Source organism: Phascolarctos cinereus, unplaced genomic scaffold, assembly GCF_003287225.1.
Source record: "Phascolarctos cinereus isolate Bilbo 61053 unplaced genomic scaffold, phaCin_HiC Scaffold_726;HRSCAF=1367, whole genome shotgun sequence".
Lineage (NCBI taxonomy): Eukaryota > Metazoa > Chordata > Mammalia > Diprotodontia > Phascolarctidae > Phascolarctos > Phascolarctos cinereus.
The window spans coordinates 299,813,825-299,833,729 of record NW_027556098.1 but is presented as its reverse complement, the minus strand read 5'-3'; the positions used below and the strand labels follow the sequence as shown (position 1 = coordinate 299,833,729).

At 37.9% G+C, this 19,905-nt stretch overlaps 1 protein-coding gene across 3 annotated transcripts in view; it reads right to left on the bottom strand.

Annotated features, from left to right (window-relative positions):
- ACAT1 (acetyl-CoA acetyltransferase 1) overlaps positions 1-19,905 on the bottom strand; it is a 44,459-nt gene that overhangs the window by 1,627 nt on the left and 22,927 nt on the right. For all 3 annotated transcript variants that reach the window (XM_020996158.2, XM_078156843.1, XM_078156842.1), the window contains 6 exons: positions 12,982-13,125; positions 10,768-10,918; positions 10,080-10,175; positions 4,708-4,821; positions 3,913-3,977; positions 1,256-1,413 (listed from right to left, as the gene is read on the bottom strand). In XM_020996158.2, coding sequence (XP_020851817.1) covers positions 1,256-1,413; positions 3,913-3,977; positions 4,708-4,821; positions 10,080-10,175; positions 10,768-10,918; positions 12,982-13,125 — 728 coding nt within the window. The remainder of the gene's footprint in view (positions 1-1,255; positions 1,414-3,912; positions 3,978-4,707; positions 4,822-10,079; positions 10,176-10,767; positions 10,919-12,981; positions 13,126-19,905) is intronic.

Below are 19,905 nucleotides of genomic sequence, written 5' to 3'. Positions count from 1 at the left end.
CATGTACCTTCCTATGAAACACTGCATATTAGTCATGCTGTAAAGAAGAACTGGAACCAATAGGAGGAACCACAAGAAAGAAGAAACAAAAGAAACAAGAAGAGCAAATAAGTATGCCTCGATCTGCAAACTCCCTAGTTCTTTTCTCTGGATGTGGATAGCATTTTCCATCATGAGACTTTTGGGGATGTCTTAGATCCTTGCATTACTGAGATGGGCTAAGTTTATTGAAGTCAGTCCTCACACGACGTGGCTGTCACTGCGTACAATGTTCTTTGATTCTGTTTACTTCACTCAGCATCAGTCCATAGAAGTCTTTCCAGGTTTTTCTGAAGTCTGCTTGATCATCATTTCTTATAGCACAATATATTCCATTACATTCATATACCACAACTTCTTTAGCCATTCCCCACCTGATGGGCAATTGGGGATTTCCAGTTCTCTGCCGTCACAGAAAGAACTGCTATAAATATTTTTGTATGTGTGGGTCCTTTTCCCATTTGTAGGATCTCTTTGCGATATAGACCTGGAAATGCTATTGCTGGGTCAAAGGGTATTAGCCCTCTGGGCATAGTTCCAAATTGTGCTCCAAAATGGCTGGATCATTTCAGAACTTCACCAACAACGCATTAGTGTTCCAATTTTCCCACATCTCCAACATATATCATTTTTCTGTTTTGTCATGTTAGCCAGTCTGAAAGGTGTGATATGGTACCTCAAGAGTTGTTTTGATGTGCATTTTTTCATATGGCTAGATAGCTTTAATTTCTGTTCTTTGACCATTTATCAATTGGGGAATGACTTCCCTTTTGATTCTTTAGCATCATGTTCTTATATAGCTTGAAACTTTTTTTTTTCTTTCCAAACAACATTTAATTCTCCCTAATAACCTAAACAGTGAAGAGTTGTTCTCAAGCCTTTTTGCCTTTCCTTTTACAAGGAAGACCAACCTCTACTTTACTTTGAACATAACAATTGGCAATGGCACAAAGACAACCATTATTTATTTTATTTAGGCATTCCATATTTTTCTGGAAGCAAAATCCTCATTATTCAGTCATTATTGTTGACAGCAAATATTAATCCCACTAACAAAGAAGAAATCACAAATATATAAATCCACCTAAATTTTGTCAGCTTAGCATTTTAACTTGTCAAATGGTTAGCAAAAAATCTTAGAAACAATGAAACAAATTAACCAAGAATATGCAAAGCAAACACAAAACAATGTGTTCTATACGATAATTTCACCTACCCAATTGGGTGTCCCAAAGAAACAGCACCTCCATCGATGTTCACTTTTTTGGGATCAATATCCAACATCTTCATATTTGCTAATACAACTAAACTAAAAGCTTCATTTACTTCCCACATTGCAATATCGTCTTTTTTCAATCCTGAATTTTTGAGAAGCTGAAAACAAATTATCACAAATTCAAATGATTTGGCAAGCCATAAGATCTTAATTTATGCATTCATATTTGAACTTTGAGTTTTTAAATAGGCATATTTTGCTCTAATTTGTCTTTGTTAAAATAGTTTTGAGAGGCAGTATGGCCTAGTCCATAAAGCTTGCCTCAGCTTCACAAACACTGGGAGGGTTCAAGTGTGGACTCTTGACACATAATGGTTGTGTGACCACGAACAAGTCATTTAATGTATCAGTGCTCCCAGCAATACTCTGATACTCTGATACTATACAGGCCAGGTGCCAAAACTGCATTGGGAAAAATAGTTGCTCACTAAAAGGTCCCTATCCCAATAAAATCACCAAATTTTTAAAAAAGTTTTAACAGTATGCAACTTGCTAAGTGATGGCTTAGAACATGATAATTATCAAAGGAGAAATCATAATTTTAGTTCCTAGAATTGTAATGAAACCAAAATTTACTCTGATTATTTCTATGGATTTACAACCCAAAGGAGTCTTTTCACTCTTTGCCCAAGCAAAACTGAAGACATTCATTCCTTGGCTCCAAACAATGAAAGAAAATTGTAGGCATTAAAGCAGGTGTCCTATAACTAGACTTACTTAACACAGTCAGTGTACAAAGCAAAGGCTGAAACAATTTTACAATCCAGAAACCTGGAGTCACTTGAGAGCTGAGAATATATTGAAAGATAATTACAAAATAGTTCCAAATTAAAGGTGAAGAAATTGCATGAATATTAAGAAATGCCTGGAGTCATTCATACAACTTTTCAAGAGGCATAAAACAAAAACAGTCTAGGGGAAAACTATGTCAGAAGCCCATGTAAATAAATGTGTCTGGGATTTATTTTTGAAAGGGAACATCTTCCCCCCACTACAAGTCCTACTTTAACGACATCACTCTCTAAGATACAAGCTTTGGCAGGACCTTCCCAAACTACAAAAGATTCAAGCAGCAACCTTGCAATGGACTTCCTATTATTATTCTATTTTCAGCTACACAATCCCTTTTTTTATCCTTTCAAATATGCATATGTACAACTACACGTTTGTTGGCTAAAAACCAGCTCTACTTAAGTTTGTCCTTCATTTTCTTTCTTTTTTGTTTTGTTTTGTTTTTAGGTAAACAGGGTTAAGCAACTTGCTCAACGTTACACAGCTTAGTAAAATGTTGTAGGCCAAATTTGAACTCAGGTCCTTCTGACTCCAGGGTCAGTGCTCTATCCCACTGTGCCACCTACCTGCCCCCTCTACTAAGTCTGTAGAAGTTCATCACAAGGTGACCTACAGAGTTAACTTTTTTGGCCAAAGCAACTTAAAATGACCATGTACTAATAATAAGTAAGACAGTAAGTATATGATCTTTCATTTCAGTGAAATAAAGATCCTTATCAATGAAGTTAGGGATCCTGTAAAATAATTTCCTTACCAAGTTCTTACCTATCTTGAATTTAGTATGAGAGGTCATGAATTCAAATCCCAACTCTTCCATGTACTAGGTGTATGACTTTGGGCCAAGAAACTAACCTCATCATCTTACTATTTTAAATACACTGTGTTATCCTTTAGGCAAAAGGTTTAAGCTGCCTGGTGATACATGGCTTAAGCTAACATTCAAATTCATTTTCATTCCCTATATACTATACAGGTATATACTATCTGAAGGCAGAAGCCAACAGCCAAAAAAATAAATAAGCTGGGAAGAGGGGTGAAATGAACTTGAAATTAAAATTTTCAAGATAATTAATAACTGATTTTCAGAACTGTAGATATAAAAGATCATAATCTATAAAGTAAATAATAATGCCTTCCATTTATATAGCACTTTACATTTTACGAAGAACTTACAGACATATTACCTCACTTGATCCACACAAGTGCTATTAGCCCAATTTTATACTTTAAGAAACAGGGTACAAAGCAAAACAATTTGCCCAATTGTGGCAACACCTATACTCTTAAAGTACTTTAAGATTAATGGTCTTAAAACTCCTCTTTTTGTGTTCTTCATAATGCCTTTCAATGAAGACAACTGACTTACTTCCAAGAATTAATATACAGTGGTATCCCTATGATAACAGAAACAAAGCCCTCTGCAAAAAAACTAATAGTTATCAAGGGTATAGTCTAAATAAAAGGCAGAATTCAGTTTATTTTTTTAACTTTAAAATTTATAGGGATTAAAAAGAAAAAAAAACTGGTTACTACTTTATGGGTGAAGAAATTGAGGTGTTGTAATATATTTCATATATGTGTGCATATGTGAAATTATAAAATGGCCAGGACAAAGAGGCACTAGGCAAATTAAGGAACACACACTGTAATGGATCACTGCTACATAATTCAGCAAGACATTAAGAGGCATTAAAGTAGAAATGTATTTTTACAAAGGTATCATATCCTAAGGTAGCAATATAATTAACCGAAAGCATAACTACTACTCTTACTCAAGTATAGTATTCATTATCCCATGCTCTTACCTTTGGTACAGCATAAGCAGGTGCAACTGGAAAATCAATAGGTGCTACAGCAGCATCTGCAAATGCTATAAAAATCAGAGATAAAGATTTTAAAATACTACATCTTCTATCACTGATATAAGTTTTTTTCCCACTGGAATGGATAATATAGCCAATAACTACCATCAATGGTTCCCAAGAGCCAAACTTTTATAAAATACATGTCAGCATACTCCTCTAAATTGTGATTATTGAGAAAAGTAAATATTATAACCCACTATATTCTAATATTTAGAAAAGTAAGTCGCTAGATGTGTCATCTGGACTAAAACTCAAAAGATATTACAGGTAAAGTTAAAAATGTTATACAAAAGACTAAAAAGCCAAGTTTATATCAAATTTTTAAAGCTTATTTCTACTTGGTGCAAAAGAATACAAAATATTACATATGAAGTCAATGTTAAATGTCCAAGTTGAAAGACAGAACATTCCAAATCATAATTTTGTCACACTAAGTCTAAAGTTGAACTTCAAGAAGATGAAGCACAAAATGCAACCTGAACCATCAATATCTTCAAGCTAGATTAAACAAAAGGGGCTAATTCCTAGAAACTTAAAGGAGAAAAACAATTTCAGATATGGGCTCAGAACTGAATTCTGTAGCTTTTCTGAACAAGGGGACTGGAAGAGAAGAGCAAAGCTAATATGTAGCTGGGAAAGTGCCAAGAAAGCAAGCCTTTTACTTTCCATCCTGATCTCTCCTCAATGAATTCAACATAACATAAGTTAGCTCAAACTCTACATAAAGTTTTTTACCTTCTATTCTTGCCAGTGGCTTGACATTGAGCCTCTTGGCTGCATCTGCCGTCATCAGAACCACAGCAGCTGCTCCATCATTCAGTGTGCTGGCATTGGCAGCTGTCACTGTACCTGAAAGTGACAAGGAGCACAAAGTCAAAGAACACTGTACACTCTTCAGTGCATGACAGAATAAATAAAGCAAGACTCTTAAGTTCCTGTTCTAAAGTCTGTTAAGGAATATTAAGAGGTCTGCTAAACTTGTCTTTTTGAGTTGCCATAATTTCCACAAACACAAACCTGCATACTGGAGTATGCAGGAGGCCCTGAGTGTGTCAAGGATGAGGCCCCGCCCCGGGCTGACAAAATTTATTGTTTGCATCCCAGAATAGGCACCCTGTGTGCCATTGGAAGTCAAGACAGGTGCCAGTCAGTCTACACTGGACTGAGATATGTTTGTGCAGCTGGGACCCTTGCACATAAGCAGACCATCCTATCTTCATGGTCTAGCAGTTCCTAAGGGAAAAGAAAGTGGCTTTTGTCATTGCTTCACTCCCCTCCTTCGAGGGGAGTTTTGTCCTCTTCCCACTTCTGCACCTTTCCCCCCTCCCACATCATGCCCCTTTAAGTGGAGATTTGTGTTTCCTCCCTTTGTTATACTGTCATAAACATGCAAACTTCTGTATGCATTGTGAACTCTTTGGATTCCACATGCATGTTCATTCCTTGTGTAATAAACACAGTTTTCATATAAATTTTGTGAAGCTGCAATTGCCCATCGACAAGTCCTGCTCTGACGCCTCACTGAGGCATGGAAGTGACCCTAGATTCTCAAAGGTTAAGTGCCAGGAATATAGGTACTCCTCCAATGTACGATTAACTTAGAAAGTTCTTGGTTATAGGCTAGGCAATAAACTGTATCTATCATCAAAGGACTAAGTTCAAAGACTCATGACCAGAAGGATGGCCACATGAAGACTGTCTACTCATTAGATATAATGACAGGGACTGGTTTCAGACAAACCTGGGAAAACTCATATGAACTAATGTAGAGTGAAATGAGCAGAACCAGGAAAATTTTCTGTTATGTGTTAACAATACTGTGAAGACAGACTTTGAAAGCCTTAAGAACTTACATGAATGCACTAGTCAGCAATGATTCCAGAGAACTGATGATGAAGCAATGCTACCCACTTCCTGACAGACTGGTGATAGATACAAGGTGAAGAGTAAGACATATTTTTGTACATGACCAATGTGGAATTTACTTTTGCTTGATTATGCATATGTTTGTCAGAAGGATTTTCCTCCTTTTTCTTTCCAAAGGAGGGAAAGGAAAAATAAATGCTTATTAATTAAAAAAAAAAACTATCCACGAGTGTATACTAAAGGGATTACAAACTGCAGTAGTGGAGGAAGCACCAAAACTGAATACCCAAAACTACATCAGAGACAAATGAAACTGAAACCAAAAATGTGCTGTTGTCAAAGGATTTTTTTTTTTTTGCTTTTTGGTGGGGGAATGTTAAGTGATTTGCCCAAGGTCACACAGCTTTAGTGTCATGTGTCTGAGGCCAAATTTGAACTCAGGTCCTCCTGACTCCAGGGCTGGTGTTCTATCTACTGCACCACCAAGTTGCCCCAAAGGATTAATTTTGAGGTATTTTTGAACCCCCTTAATGACAAACCAATGAAACCAAATGTGATGGTGAGATAAAAAAACTAAAGTGAACAAACTCCTGGACACTGAATTTCTCTAAAATGGCATAAAAAAAAAAGCAAATTCAAATTACTAGTATTCAAATTGCTAGGAAAGCATTTCACTTTCTGCTACTGAAACCACAGCTACAAAACAGATGTTAAAAAAGCAGTACTAATCCTTTTCCTCAAATTAGGTTAGTTCAAAACTAAATGCCATAGATGCGTTAACATATTATCAACAGATGTCAACCATAAATTTGAGTTTGAAGGCAGAATAATATTTCTAGAATAATTCAGGTAAGGAAAATGAACTCTTAAATTTTAAAACAGGAGGGCAGAGCCAAGATGACAGAGAAAAGACAGGGACTAGCTTGAGCTCTCCCTGAAATCCCTCTGAACAACTTTAAATAATTCCCCAAAATAAATTCTGGAACCCACAAAAGGATGAGGTGAAATAATTTTCCAACCAAGATAACTTAGAGAGTTGGCAGGAAAGATGTGTCATACCAGGGTACGAATGGAGTTCAGTCCAGCACAGCCCAGGCCACAGCAAACCAGAAGCAAGCTCTGGAAGCAACTGAATCAGCAGCAACAGCAGCAGCAACTGCTTCTGGATCTCTCAGCCCAAAAACAGTGAGGGGGTGTGTGTCAAACAACTAGTCAGATTATTACAGAAGTCTCTTTGCTGGCACTGGGGACAAGACTCTGTTGCTTGGCCCATACTCGGATCTGGGCTGCAGTTGTGGATGGCAGTCCCAGGGTGAAGATGAGCACTAGCACACCAGAGCTTGTGGCAGCAGTGCAGCAGGGACTCTCCTCACAGGTCCAGGGCAGAGGAAAAGAATGCTTAGGGTCACTCACAGACAAGAGCACAGGCCAGGAGAGTAGTAAACACACCCCTCCTTAGATCATACCACAACTTACAGGTCCCTAGAAGTATCTCTGAAAACAGCTGCCCCAAACCCCTAAAGCTTGTGACAGTGTGCCCTCCATCCTGGAAGCACAGCCCTACTTTAGCAAAGAGTTAAAAGTCAAGTAATAGGCTGGAAAAATGAGCAGACAACATAAAAAAAAATTCTGACCATACAAAGTTACTACAGTGATAAGGAAGATCAAAACACACACTCAGAAGAACAAAGTCAAAACTCCTACAGATCCAAAGCCTTGAAGAAAAATATGCATTGGTCTCAGTCCATGGAAAAGCTCAAAAAAGGATTTTAAAAAATCAAGAGAGCAAGAGGAAAAATTGGGAAGAGAAATGAGAGAGATGCAAGAAAATCACGAAAAAAGATTGAACAGCTTGGTAAAGGAGACACAAAAAAAATACTGAAGAAAAACATGACTAGGCCAAATGGTAAAAGACATACGAAAATCACTGAAGAGAAGAACTCCTTAAAAAGTAGAATTAAGCCAAATGGAAAAGGAGGTACAAAAGCTCACTGAAGAAAATAATTTCTTAAAAATTAGAATGGAGCAAGTAGAAGCCAATGACTTTATGAAACAAGAAACAATAAAACAAAACCAAAAAATGTTTTAAAAAATAGAAGACAATGTGAAATATATCTCATTGGAAAAACAACTGACCTGGAAAATAGATCCAGGAATGATAACTGAAAAATTATTACACTTCCTTTAAAAAAAAAAAGAGCCTAGATATAATATTTCAAGAAATTATCAGGGCTGCTAGGCGGCACAGTGGATAGAGCACCAGCCCTGAAGTCAGGAGGACCTGAGTTCAAATCTGGCCTCAGACCAAACACTTGACACTTACTAGCTGTGTGACCTAGGACAAGTCACTTAACCCCAATTGCCTAAAAAAAGAAAAAAAAAGAAATTATCAAGGAAAACTGCCTTCATATCCTAGAACCAGAGGGTGAAATAGAAATTGAAAGAATCCACCCCATACCTCCTAAAAGAGATCTTAAAATAAAATTCCCAGGAATACTGTAGCCAAATTCTAGAGCTCTCAGGTCAAGGAGAAAATATTGTAAGCAGCCAGAAAGAAACAATTCAAGTATGTGGAGCCACAGTTAGCATAACACAAGATTTAATATCTTCTACCATAAAAGATTAGAGGGCTTGGAATATGATATTCTAGAGGGCAAAAAAGCTAGAATTTATAACCAAGAAATCACCTACCCAGCAAAACTGAGTATAATCCTTCAGGAGAAAAAAATGGATATTCAATGAAATAGGAGGACTTTCAAACATTCCTGATGAAAAGACCAGGGCTAAATAGGAAACGTGACTTTCAAATACAAGACTCAAGAGAAGCACAAAAAGGTAAACAGGAAAGGGAAATCATAAGGAACTAAACTGTTTCTATTCCTACATGGGAAGATGATACTTGTAACTCATAAGAACTTTCTCACTACTAGGGCAGTTAGGAGGAGTATATATAGACAGAGAGGCACAGGTGTGAGTTGAATATGAAGGGATGATATCTAAAAAAATAAAATTAAGGGGTGAGAAAGAGGACAGACTGAAAGGAAGAGGCAGAATGGGATCAATTATCTCACACAAAAAAGCAAGAAAGCGCTTTTCCAGTGGAGGGGAAGACAGGGGAAGTGTCAAGGAACACTTAAACCTCACTCTCATCAGAACTGGCTCAAAGAGTTAAGAATAACACACACAATCAACTGCATATAAAAATCTATCTTACGCTATTAGAAAGTAGGAGAGGAAGATGATATAAGAAAAGGGGGGTGATAGAAGGGAAGGCAGATTAGGGGAGGAGGTAGTGAGAAGCAAAACATTTGAGGAGGGACAGGGTGAAAGGAGAGAGAGAACATTTTGTCTATCACCAGACTGTTTTTACCCTGATAACAAACTCCTCCCAAATAATATTTTGCTCTGACCCCTGATATGCAAATTGGTGCGCTTCAAAGGGCCACACAAAATCAGAGTATAAGAACTTCACCCTCAGAAGGGTATACTGGAGTATCCTCTTCCCTCCAGCAGGAGCACACCTTCCTGCTGGAGCACCTCCTCCTGTTGAATGGACCTGTGTGTCTTTGCTCCCTAACGCAGCACTGTCCTTACATGGATTATACTCCATGTTAATATATGCCTGAGTTGTATAATGGGTCCCCTCCTTTCTATTTCTTTTCTGCTCTTCTCTCTGCGTACAATAAAGCTTTGCACTGATCTGACTCTCATCATTTTTACATGTTCTTCTCAACATCCAAACTCATGAAGGTGTTGTTTTCCCTGACATCTGTGGCTGGCCCATGGGCTTTTCCTTAGATATAAACTGGGTACCCATACAAGGGCTTATTGGGGGAGTGTGACACTGTGAGCCCAGTTGTAGAAAGCAAAGGTCAACAGGGAAACCCTATGTCTTCCCAGGAAGGATTCCCTTATACTAAAGGAGTCAGAAAACAAACACCCTTTTGCATTTTTGCATATTACTTGACTCTCTAGTCCTGGTGAGATTATGTGTAATTCTCTATGCCATCATTTTGACAGATTTGCCATTTGGTACTATTACATTTTTTGGTGACGTTAAGTGACTAGCCCAGGGTCACACAGCTAGTGTCAAGTGTCTGAAGCTAGACTTGAACTCAGGTCCTCCTGACTCCTGGGATGATGTTCTATCCACCTAGCTACCCATCCCTTATAATGCTGAATTTGATTCAAAAATAAAGAAAAAACTCTATGAAATAAGATGCTAAATTCTTAAAACCAACCATTTTCTTTTTGGAAAACTGTCTTCAGCTGTGGGACTCTGCTGAAATCAACACGTTTGTATTCTTCATCTTCTTTTATCACTATGTCTGATTTACCTAAAAGATAAAAACTATAAGGTTAGAAAATAACCATGAACACACAGACATTCTAATATAGTATGTTTGAATCAAAAATTTGTTTCATGAGCAACTTAATATACAAATATACAATACTTTTCCTTATAAGCCTACATACCTTAAACCTGAATTTGTTATATGTAATCTGTTTTACTAAGATAATATCCAACTAGGGGCTTAGATTAATTAACATAATGAATATTCATATATTTGACTTCCACTTAGATTCAAAGTAAAAAACTTCAGTGTATCGTGCAAGATCTGAGCTTAAAGAGGGCAAGAATCTGTTCTTGACTGGCATGAGAGTGTAACTAAAAAACAAAAAGCAAAAAATGCATCCAATCAAACATCAATAAAAGTAAAGTCCCTGTCTTAGAGAGGTACTATTGAAAACCCATCTTTGAGAGTTGCTTGAGGCTGTGAAAGATGAAGTTTCTTGCTCACAGTCATAAAACCACTAAGTGTTAGAGGCAAGATTTGAACCTAGTTCTTCCTAACTTCAAGTCCAACAACTATATCATACTGCCTCTGAACTATGTTTAAGTATATTTGGAAACATTTATGCTTCTACCTTTTTGTGAAACTGTAACAGGAATAATTTCATTTGTAAATACTCCAGCTTCCCAAGATGCTTTACTTTTGGTGTAAGAATTTATGGCATAAGCATCTTGTTCTTCTCGTGAAATGTTAAGTTTCTTGGCTGTATTCTCAGCACAGTTACCCTAATAATAAAAAAAGGAGAAACAAAGATTTATTTTAGTATATACTTTGAAGAACATCTGATAACAATTAATTCACATTTTCAACTGCTCAAAAACATGCTTTCAATTAAACTACATAAATTAATCACTCATGGCCCACCTTAAAACAATTCAATAAACCTAGACATTTTTAATGTCATCAGCCAGAGCATAATGGAATTTTAAGACACTGCAAGTCCTGAAGACCATCTACATCACAGAAAGTTTCTAGAAGGGTTAAGCCCTTTACAGTATGGTTCCAGCCTTCCTTTCCAAGTTTTATTTCACATTACTCCCCTTCACAATTCTATGTTTGAGACAAATTTGCAGGCTCGCTTTTCTCCAAAATTTACATTCTCTCACTGCCATGGCTTTCCACAGCAGCTTTTCTGAACCTTTCCATCCCTCCTCCACATACTATGCGCATACTCTAAGCTGAGAACCTTGCTACATATTTCACTGAAAAAAATTCAGGCTATTCCCCAAAAGCTCCATCTTTACCCCTCCTTCCTCTCTTCATATCCATTGCCTTCTATCATTATCTCTTCCTTCACCATCGTCTCATGAAGACATAGCTTTTTCTTTCTCCTTGCCAAAGCAAAGCCCTCTACATGCACAAATGATCCCATTCCATTCCATCTTCTTCAGCTGTCCCTTCTGTCATCCTCACGCTTTCACTAATATTCAATCTCTCCCTGCTTCTCTACTACGTAATATTCCTATTCTCCCCCATCCTCATTTGAACCATCCACCACCACTAGCTATTAGTCCCACATCTCTACTCCCTCTTTCATGGCTAAATTCTTTGCAAAAAGGCCATCCATCTCCATTTGGTTCCTCCACTTCCTTTCCTCTCACTTTTTTAACTCTCTACAGTCTGGCTTCTGACCTCATCATTCAACTAAAAAAATGTTCTCTCCAAAGTTACAAGTTATCACCAAATCCAATGAATGGCCTTTCCTCAATCCTTATTCTCCTCAATCTCTCTGCAACCTCTGACACTGTTGATCACCCTTCTCTTAATACTCTCCTTTCTAGGTTTTCATGATACTGCTCTCTCCTAGTTCTCTGACTCTATATGATTACTCCCCTCTCTGTCCTTTGCTGAATTCTGCATCCAGGTCATGCCCATTAACCATTGGTGTACCTGGTTCTGGGCTCTATTCTCTCCTAACTCTATCCTATTTCTTTTGATGATTTCATCAACTCCCATGGATTCAATTATCATCCCTACATAGATTCTCATATGATTCTCAGATCCACTATCTATCCAGCCCTAACCACTGTCTCCCAAAATGCTCCCCTCTATCAAACTTCTCTATTACTATTCAAAAGTACCACTATCCTGCCAGTCAACCAGGCTAACACCTAGGTGTAATCCTCAACTCCTCAATCTCTCGTCCACTATTATATCCAATCATGCTTGCCAAATCCTGTAGATGTGCCCCTATTCTAGGGGCAGCTAGGTGGCAGGGTGGACACAGCACCAGACCTGGAGCCAGGAAGACCTAAATTCAAATCCAGCCTCAGACACGTACTACCTGTGTAACCCTGGGCAAGTCTATTAAACTCTGCCTCAATATTCCCACCAGTAAAATATGGATAATAATAGCACCTACCTCACAGGGCTATTGTGAGAATCAAAGCAGATATTTGCAAAGCGCTTAGCACAGTGCCTGGCATACAGTATGCTTTAAATAAATGTTGATTCTTGTTGTTATTATTATTTTCATTACATAGCAGATACTTTAAAAATGATCACCGGGTTGGTGTAACACTGACAAATTAAATATTTCAAATAGCTAATAAAGTAAAAATTTTGTAGTAACTAGGTTTTTGTTAAATGTACTTGTATGAATATTTGTTCTTTCTAGCTCAACAAAACAGGATCAAATTTAAACTAAGATTCCAACATGTACATGAAAAATATTTCTCCTAAAATTAATATTTACCACACATCTTATGAAATAGGTAAATACTTCAATACAGATACTACAAATCAGTCATATTTTTATACTACATAGTAAATACATAATAACATTTACCATATGAATTTTATTGTAGACATCAGTTAGTCCATCTTTCACAATTAAATCTTCAAGTCTTAACCCTCCATAAGGAGTTGTTCCTCTGCTCATTACATATGGAACATTTGACATGCTTTCCATTCCACCAGCAACCATCACATCCTATTCCCAAAAAATGGCATTCAATAGTTGCAAATTAATTGCTATGAAAAATCATAAATAAATAACGTTCAACTAGATTGAGTAAACTGTGAATACATAGAAAAATTTTTAAAATATACACATTTTCAACACTAATATACAGTAAGAACCATTAGTTTTTAAGTGCTTTCATTAAATGTCACTTGTGTAAGTCAACTTATAATTAAAATTAGAATCAGGTTGAAAAAGAATCCATGATAGAAAGAAGAGTGCTTTTCTTGACAAATTCCTTATGTTTGTTTCTTACTTCACTTGCTTATTTTTAAAAAATACAAACAACACATTTTATGATGAAGGGGAAGGTTTCAGAGGAAACTGGAAAGACTTGTATTTATAACCTGACATAAAATGAAGTGAAAGGAACCAGGAGAAAAATGTATACAATAAAAACAATATTGTAAAGGCAATCAACTTTGAAAGTCAGGAACTCTGATCAACACAAAGACCATTCATAATGCCAAATGACTCATGATAAAATATGCTGCCCACCTCCTAAAAGAGAGGTGATGGACTCAGAGTTTAGACCAAGACATATTTTTTGGACATGACTAATCCAGAAATTTGCTTTGCTTGTCTTTACATGTTTGTAGCTGAGGTTTTTGTTTTTCTTGCTTTCTCAAGCTGGGTGCCAAAGGGAGGGGTATGAAGGGAAAAGGAAGGCAGAAGAGGATCTCCATTTGAGGGGAAAAAATAATTTTTTTTAAAAGTTTTAATTTTAAATAACTCCCACAAAAACAAAATATATAGATTTCTGTTTCATTAAAAATAACCATGTGTTTGCTATCAGAGAAAAATAACCAAACACATATATAACTTACCATATTAAATAACTTAAGTGCAAAACCTAAAGAACATTTCCTATAGTGTTCTTTTTTCTCTCTTCTCAAACATTTTCCTCTCTCCTCTGTCACCTGCACCTCCGTATTAGAGCAAATGACATGGCCAAATGCCTTATGTTGAATACAGAAATTAGTAATCCCTTCAAAGTCTCTCAGTATAACCAGTGTAACCACCCACTATAGTCTCCTCTAGTGCTTTCTTAGAGGAAAATGTCTCCCAACTCACAGCAAATAATAATAAGCCTTCAGGTGTTGCACCCCTGTTCCCATCTTCTCCTATCACTGCTAGGATTTCACTCAAGCAATCACTTCAAACCCTATTCAAACTAGCTCTTTCTGGCCTAAAATATGCTCATGCTCATGAATTAGATGGTCTCTGAGATCTCTTACAGCTCTAGATCTATGTATGATCCCTGACTGCTGTTATACGTCAAAGTAACACTCAAATGTAAAATTAATTAAAAATTGTGAATTGCTAGGGTACTTATGAGTGAATATGATTCTTCAGCTTCTGGGACGTAGGTACACAACAGTGCGATAGGACCCTCAATGAGGACTGTGGTTTGGAGGATATCCAGTGATACAATGAAGATATTGAACAGGTTTTATGTTATTCTGTGGGCAGTTGAGAAAGTGTAAAGTAGAAGCCAGACATACAGGATGAAGAAAAAACATAATTGTATTATATGAACTGTCTGAAACATTAGTATATTCCACCATCTCTAAAACTGTAACTATTATAAGGCTAGTGACTAGTTATTAAATCTTCTACCATGGGAAAAGTGTTTACCACTCTTCTGGCCTATGCTCTGGTCTGTGAGTGACCACAAGCACTCTTTCTCTGCCCTGGAACTGTGAGAAGGGTCTCTCCTCCACTGTGGCTGCAAGCTCTGCTATGCTAGTATTCCTCCTCACCCTGGGAGTGCCTCCCAGGACTGTGACCCTATGCACATATGGTCAAAGCAACAGAGTCTCGCCTCAGTGAGTAATCTCCTCCTGACAGTTCTTTGACTCCCTTACCATCTGTGGGCTGAGAGCTTCGGAAGTAGCCACTGCCACTGCTGATTCAGTCACTCCCCAGGCCTGCTTCTGGTTTCCTGGGGATGAAGGACAACAGACCTTCTAAGCTGTGTTGGTGTCTGTGGGCTGAGACATTTGGAAACTGCCACTTCTGAGACCTGTTCCAGGTTTGCTGGGACATGGTCTGTGCTGGCGTGGCTTGATCTGAACTACGTTCCTCTCTCACCTTGGTGCAACAGACCTTTCCTGCTGACCTTCCAAGTTGTTTGGACGAGGAATTTATGAAAACTCACAGGTCTCCCTGAAAATATCTCTGAAAACAGCTGCACAAAACTCCTGAAGCTTGAGGCAATATGCCCTCCACCCTGGAAGCAGAGCCCTGCTTTAACAAACAATTAAAAGTCAAACAATAGGCTGGAAAAATGAGCAAACAAGAGAAAAAACACTCTTCACTATAGAAAGTTATTCTGGTGACAAGGAAAATCAAAACACACACTCAACAGAACAACAAAGTCAAAGCTCCTACATCCAAAGCCTCCAAGAAAAATATAAATTGGTCTCATAACATGGAAGGATTTTGAAAATCAAATAAGAGAAGGAGAGGAAAAATTGGGAAAAGAAATGAGACAGATACAAGAAAATCATCAAAAATGAGTCAATGGTTTGGTAAATCAGACACAAAAAATACTGAGGAAAATAGCTCCTTAAAAAACAGGTCAAATGGTAAAGGAGATCAAAAAAGTCAATGAGGAGAAGAATGCCTTAAAAAGCAGAACTGGCCAAATGGAAAAGGAGGTCCAAAAGCTCACTGAAGAAATTAATTCCTTAAAAATTAGAATGGAGCAGAGCCAAGATGGTGGAGTAAAAGCAGTCACCTGCTTGAGCTGTCCCCCAAACTCCTTCAAATACCCATAAAAATGGCTCTAAACAAATTCTACAGCAGCAGAACCCACAAAAAGATAGAGGGAAACAAAATTCCAGCCCAAGACAACATGAATGGTTGATTCGAAAGATCTGTTGCACCAGGATGGGAGAGGAACACAGTTCAGAGCGGACATGCAGGCAAAGAACAGGCCTCAGCAAACCTGAAGTATGCCTCAGGGGACTGAATCACGGGCAGTCATGGCAGTTTCCCAACTTCTCAACTCACAAACACCAAAGACAACTTGGAAGGTCAGTAGGAAAGGTCTGTCCCATGGTGAGAGAGGAGCTTCATCTGGCCCCAGTCCTGGCGCACCCCCAGGACAATGGCTACTTCTGGAGCTCTCGGCCCTCAGACAGCAGCTGATCAGACAGAGGCAGATTGCAGGGATCTCCTTGCCGGCACTGAGGCAAGCATTCTCTTGCTTTGCCCCTGCTTGGATCTGAGTCACAGTTCTGGGCATTGGTCCTGGAAGTGAGGGGGAGTGCTGGCATGGTAGAGCTTATAGTGGCTGTGGAGAGAAACTCCTTCTCACAGTTCCAAGGCAGAAAAGAGTGCTTCTGGTCACTCATATACCAGAGCCCAAGACAGGAAAGGAGTAAACACCTAACACTTCATTGTACCACTTTGGAAGAACTGGAAATTTACAGGTCCCTAGAAGCATCTCTGAAAACAGCTGCATAAAACCCTGAAGCTTGGGACAGTACATTGTCCACACTGGAAGCAGACCCCTACCTTAACAAAGAGTTTAAAACTCAAGTAACTGGCTGGGAAAATGAACAAACAGGTCAAAAAAAGTCAGACTACAGAATCTTACTTTGGTGACAAAAAAGATCAAAACATACAAACAGAAGAAGACAACAAAGCTAAAGCTCCTACATCCAAAGCCTCCAATAAAAATATGAATCAGTCCCAGGCCATGGAAGAGCTCAAAAAGGATTCTGAGAAGCAAGTAAGAGAAGTACAGGAAAAATGGGAAGAGAAATGAGAGTGATACAAGAAAATCATGAAAAACAACTCAGCAGCTTGCTAAAGGAGACTCAAAAAAATACTGAAGAGAATAATACCTTAAAAAATAGACTAGACCAAATAGCAAAAGAGGTTCAAAAAGCCAATGAGGAGAAGAATGCCTTAAAAAGCAGAATTGGCCAGATGGAAAAGGAAGTCCAAAAGCTCACTGAAGAAAATACTTCCTTAAAAATTAGAATGGAGCAATTGGAAGCTAGTGACCTAATGAGAAATCAAGACATTGTAAAACAAAATCAAAAGAATGAAAAAATAGAAGAGTATGAAATATCTCATTGGAAAAACAACTAACCTGGAAAATAGATCCAGGAGAGATAATTTAAAAATTACTGGACTACCTGAAAGCCATGATCAAAAAAAAAAAGGAAAAAAGAAAAAAGCCTAGACGCCATCTTTCAAGAAATTATCAAGGAAAACTGCCCCAATATTCTAGAACCAGAGGGTAAAATAGAAATTGAAAGAATCCACTAATCCCTCCTGAAAGAGATCCCAAAAGGAAAACTCCTAGGAATATTATAGCCAAATTCCAGAGTTCCCAGGTCAAGGAGAAAATATTACAAGCAGCCAGAAAGAAACAATTCAAGTATTTTGGAAACACAACCAGGATAACACGAGATTTAGCAGCTTCTACATTAAGGGACCAGAGGGATTGGAATATAATATTCTGCAGGTCAAAGGAGCTAGGATTAAAACTAAGAATCACCTACCAGCAAAACTGAGTATAATCCTTCACAGGAAAAAGTTGACATTCAATAAAATAGAGGACTTTCAAGCATTCTTGATGAAAAGACCTGAGCTGAATAGAAAATCTGACTTTCAAATACAAGACTCAAGAGAGGCATGAAAAGGCAAACAAGAGGGCAGCTAGGTGGCACAGTGGATAGACCACTGTCCCTGGAGTCAGGAGGAGCTAAGTTCAAATCTAGCCTCAGACATTTGGCACTTACTAGCTGTGTGACCCTAGGCAAGTCACTTAACCCCACTGCCTAGCAAAAAAAAAAAAAAGGGAAATTTATGGGGCAGCTAAGTGGTGCAGTGGATAGAGCACCAGCCCTGGATTCAGGAGGACCTGAATTTGAATCCAGCCTCAGACATGTAACACTTACTGTGTGACCCTGGGCAAGTCACTTAACCCCACTGCCTAACCCCCCCCCAAAAAAAAGGTAAACAGGAAAGAGAAATCATAAGGGATATATTAAAACTGAACTGTTTACATTCCTACTTAGAAAGGTGATACTTGTAACTCATGAGACCTTTGTCAATATTAGGATAGTTGGAGGGAAAAAACATGCATAGATAAGACAGAAGGTACAGGGTGAGTTGAAGATGAAGGGGTGATATCTAAACAATAAAGGGTGAGTGAGGATTAGACCGGGAGAACAAGAAAGGGAGAGGTAGAATGGGGTAAATTATCTCACATAAAAAAAAAAAAACAAGGAAAAGCTTTTACAGTGGAGGGGAAGTGGGGGATGGTGAGAGGGAATGAGTGAATCTTACTTTTACTAGATTTGGCTTAAAGAGGGAATAACACACACTCAATTGAGTATGGAACAGGAAAACAGGGAGAGTAAGGGGTGAGAGTGGGTGGAGGGCAGATTGGGGGAGGGGCTAATCAGAAGCAAATACTTCCGAGAAGGTGTGAGAGGGTCAAAGAAAGAATAGAATAAACGGGCGGGGGGGAGCAGTGGCCAGGATAGAATGAAGGGAAATATAGTCAATTTTCCACAACATGACTACTATGGAAGTGTTTTGCATAACTACACATGTATGACCTGTATCGAGTTGCCTGCCTTCTCAATGAGGATGGGTGAGGAGGGAGGAAGGGAGACAATGTGGAACCCAAAGTTTTAAAAGCAAATGTTAAAAATTCTTTTTACATGCAACTGGGAAATAAGATACAGAAGAAATAGGGTACAGAAGTCTATCCTGCCCTACAGGAAAATAGAAGGGGAAGGGGATAAGAGAAGGGGGAAGTGATAGAAGAGAGGAGAGACTGGGGGAAGTGGTATTCAGAATGTACACCATCTTGGGGTGAGGGGAGGGGCAAGAAGGGGAGAAAACTTAGAACTCAAAATCTTGTGGAAGTGGATGTTGAAAACTAAAAATAAATAAATTAATAAGAAAAAATGTAATTATAAAATCTTTAACAAAATAAATAAAAATGTAATGTAACACAGAAAAAAATTAGAATGGAGCAAATGGAAGCTAATGACTTTATAAGAAATCAAGAAACAATAAAATAAAACCAAAGAATGAAAAAGTGGAAGACAATGTGAAATATCTCACTGGAAAAACAAATGACCTGGAAAATAGATCCAGGAGAGATAATTTAAAAATTACTGGACTACCTGAAAGCCATGATCAAAAAAAAAAAAAGAAAAAAGAAAAAAGCCTAGACACCATCTTTCAAGCAATTATCAAGGAAAACTGCCCTGACATCTTAGAACCAGAGGGTAAAAGAGTCATTGTAAGAATCCACTGATCACCCCCTGAAAGAGATCCAAAAATGAAAACTTCCAGGAATATTATAGCCAAATTCCAGAATTACCAGGTCAAGGAGAAAATATTGCAAGCAGCCAGAAAGAAACAATTCAAGTATATGGAGCCACAGCCAAGATTACACAAGATCTAGTAGTTTCTACATTAAAGGATTAGGGGGCATTAAAGGATATTCTGGACGTCAAAAGAGCTAGAATTAAAACCAAGAATCACCTACCCTGCAAAAATGAGTGTAATCAATGAGGGTAAAAAATTGACATTCAATGATGTAGAGGAATTTAATGCATTCTTGATGAAACGATTAGAGCTGAATAGAAAATTTGACTTTCAAATGCAAGACTCAAGAGAAGAATAAAAAGGTAAATAGGAAAGGGAAATCATAAGGGACTTAACAAGGTTAAACTGTTTATATTTCTATATGGGAAGGTGATATTT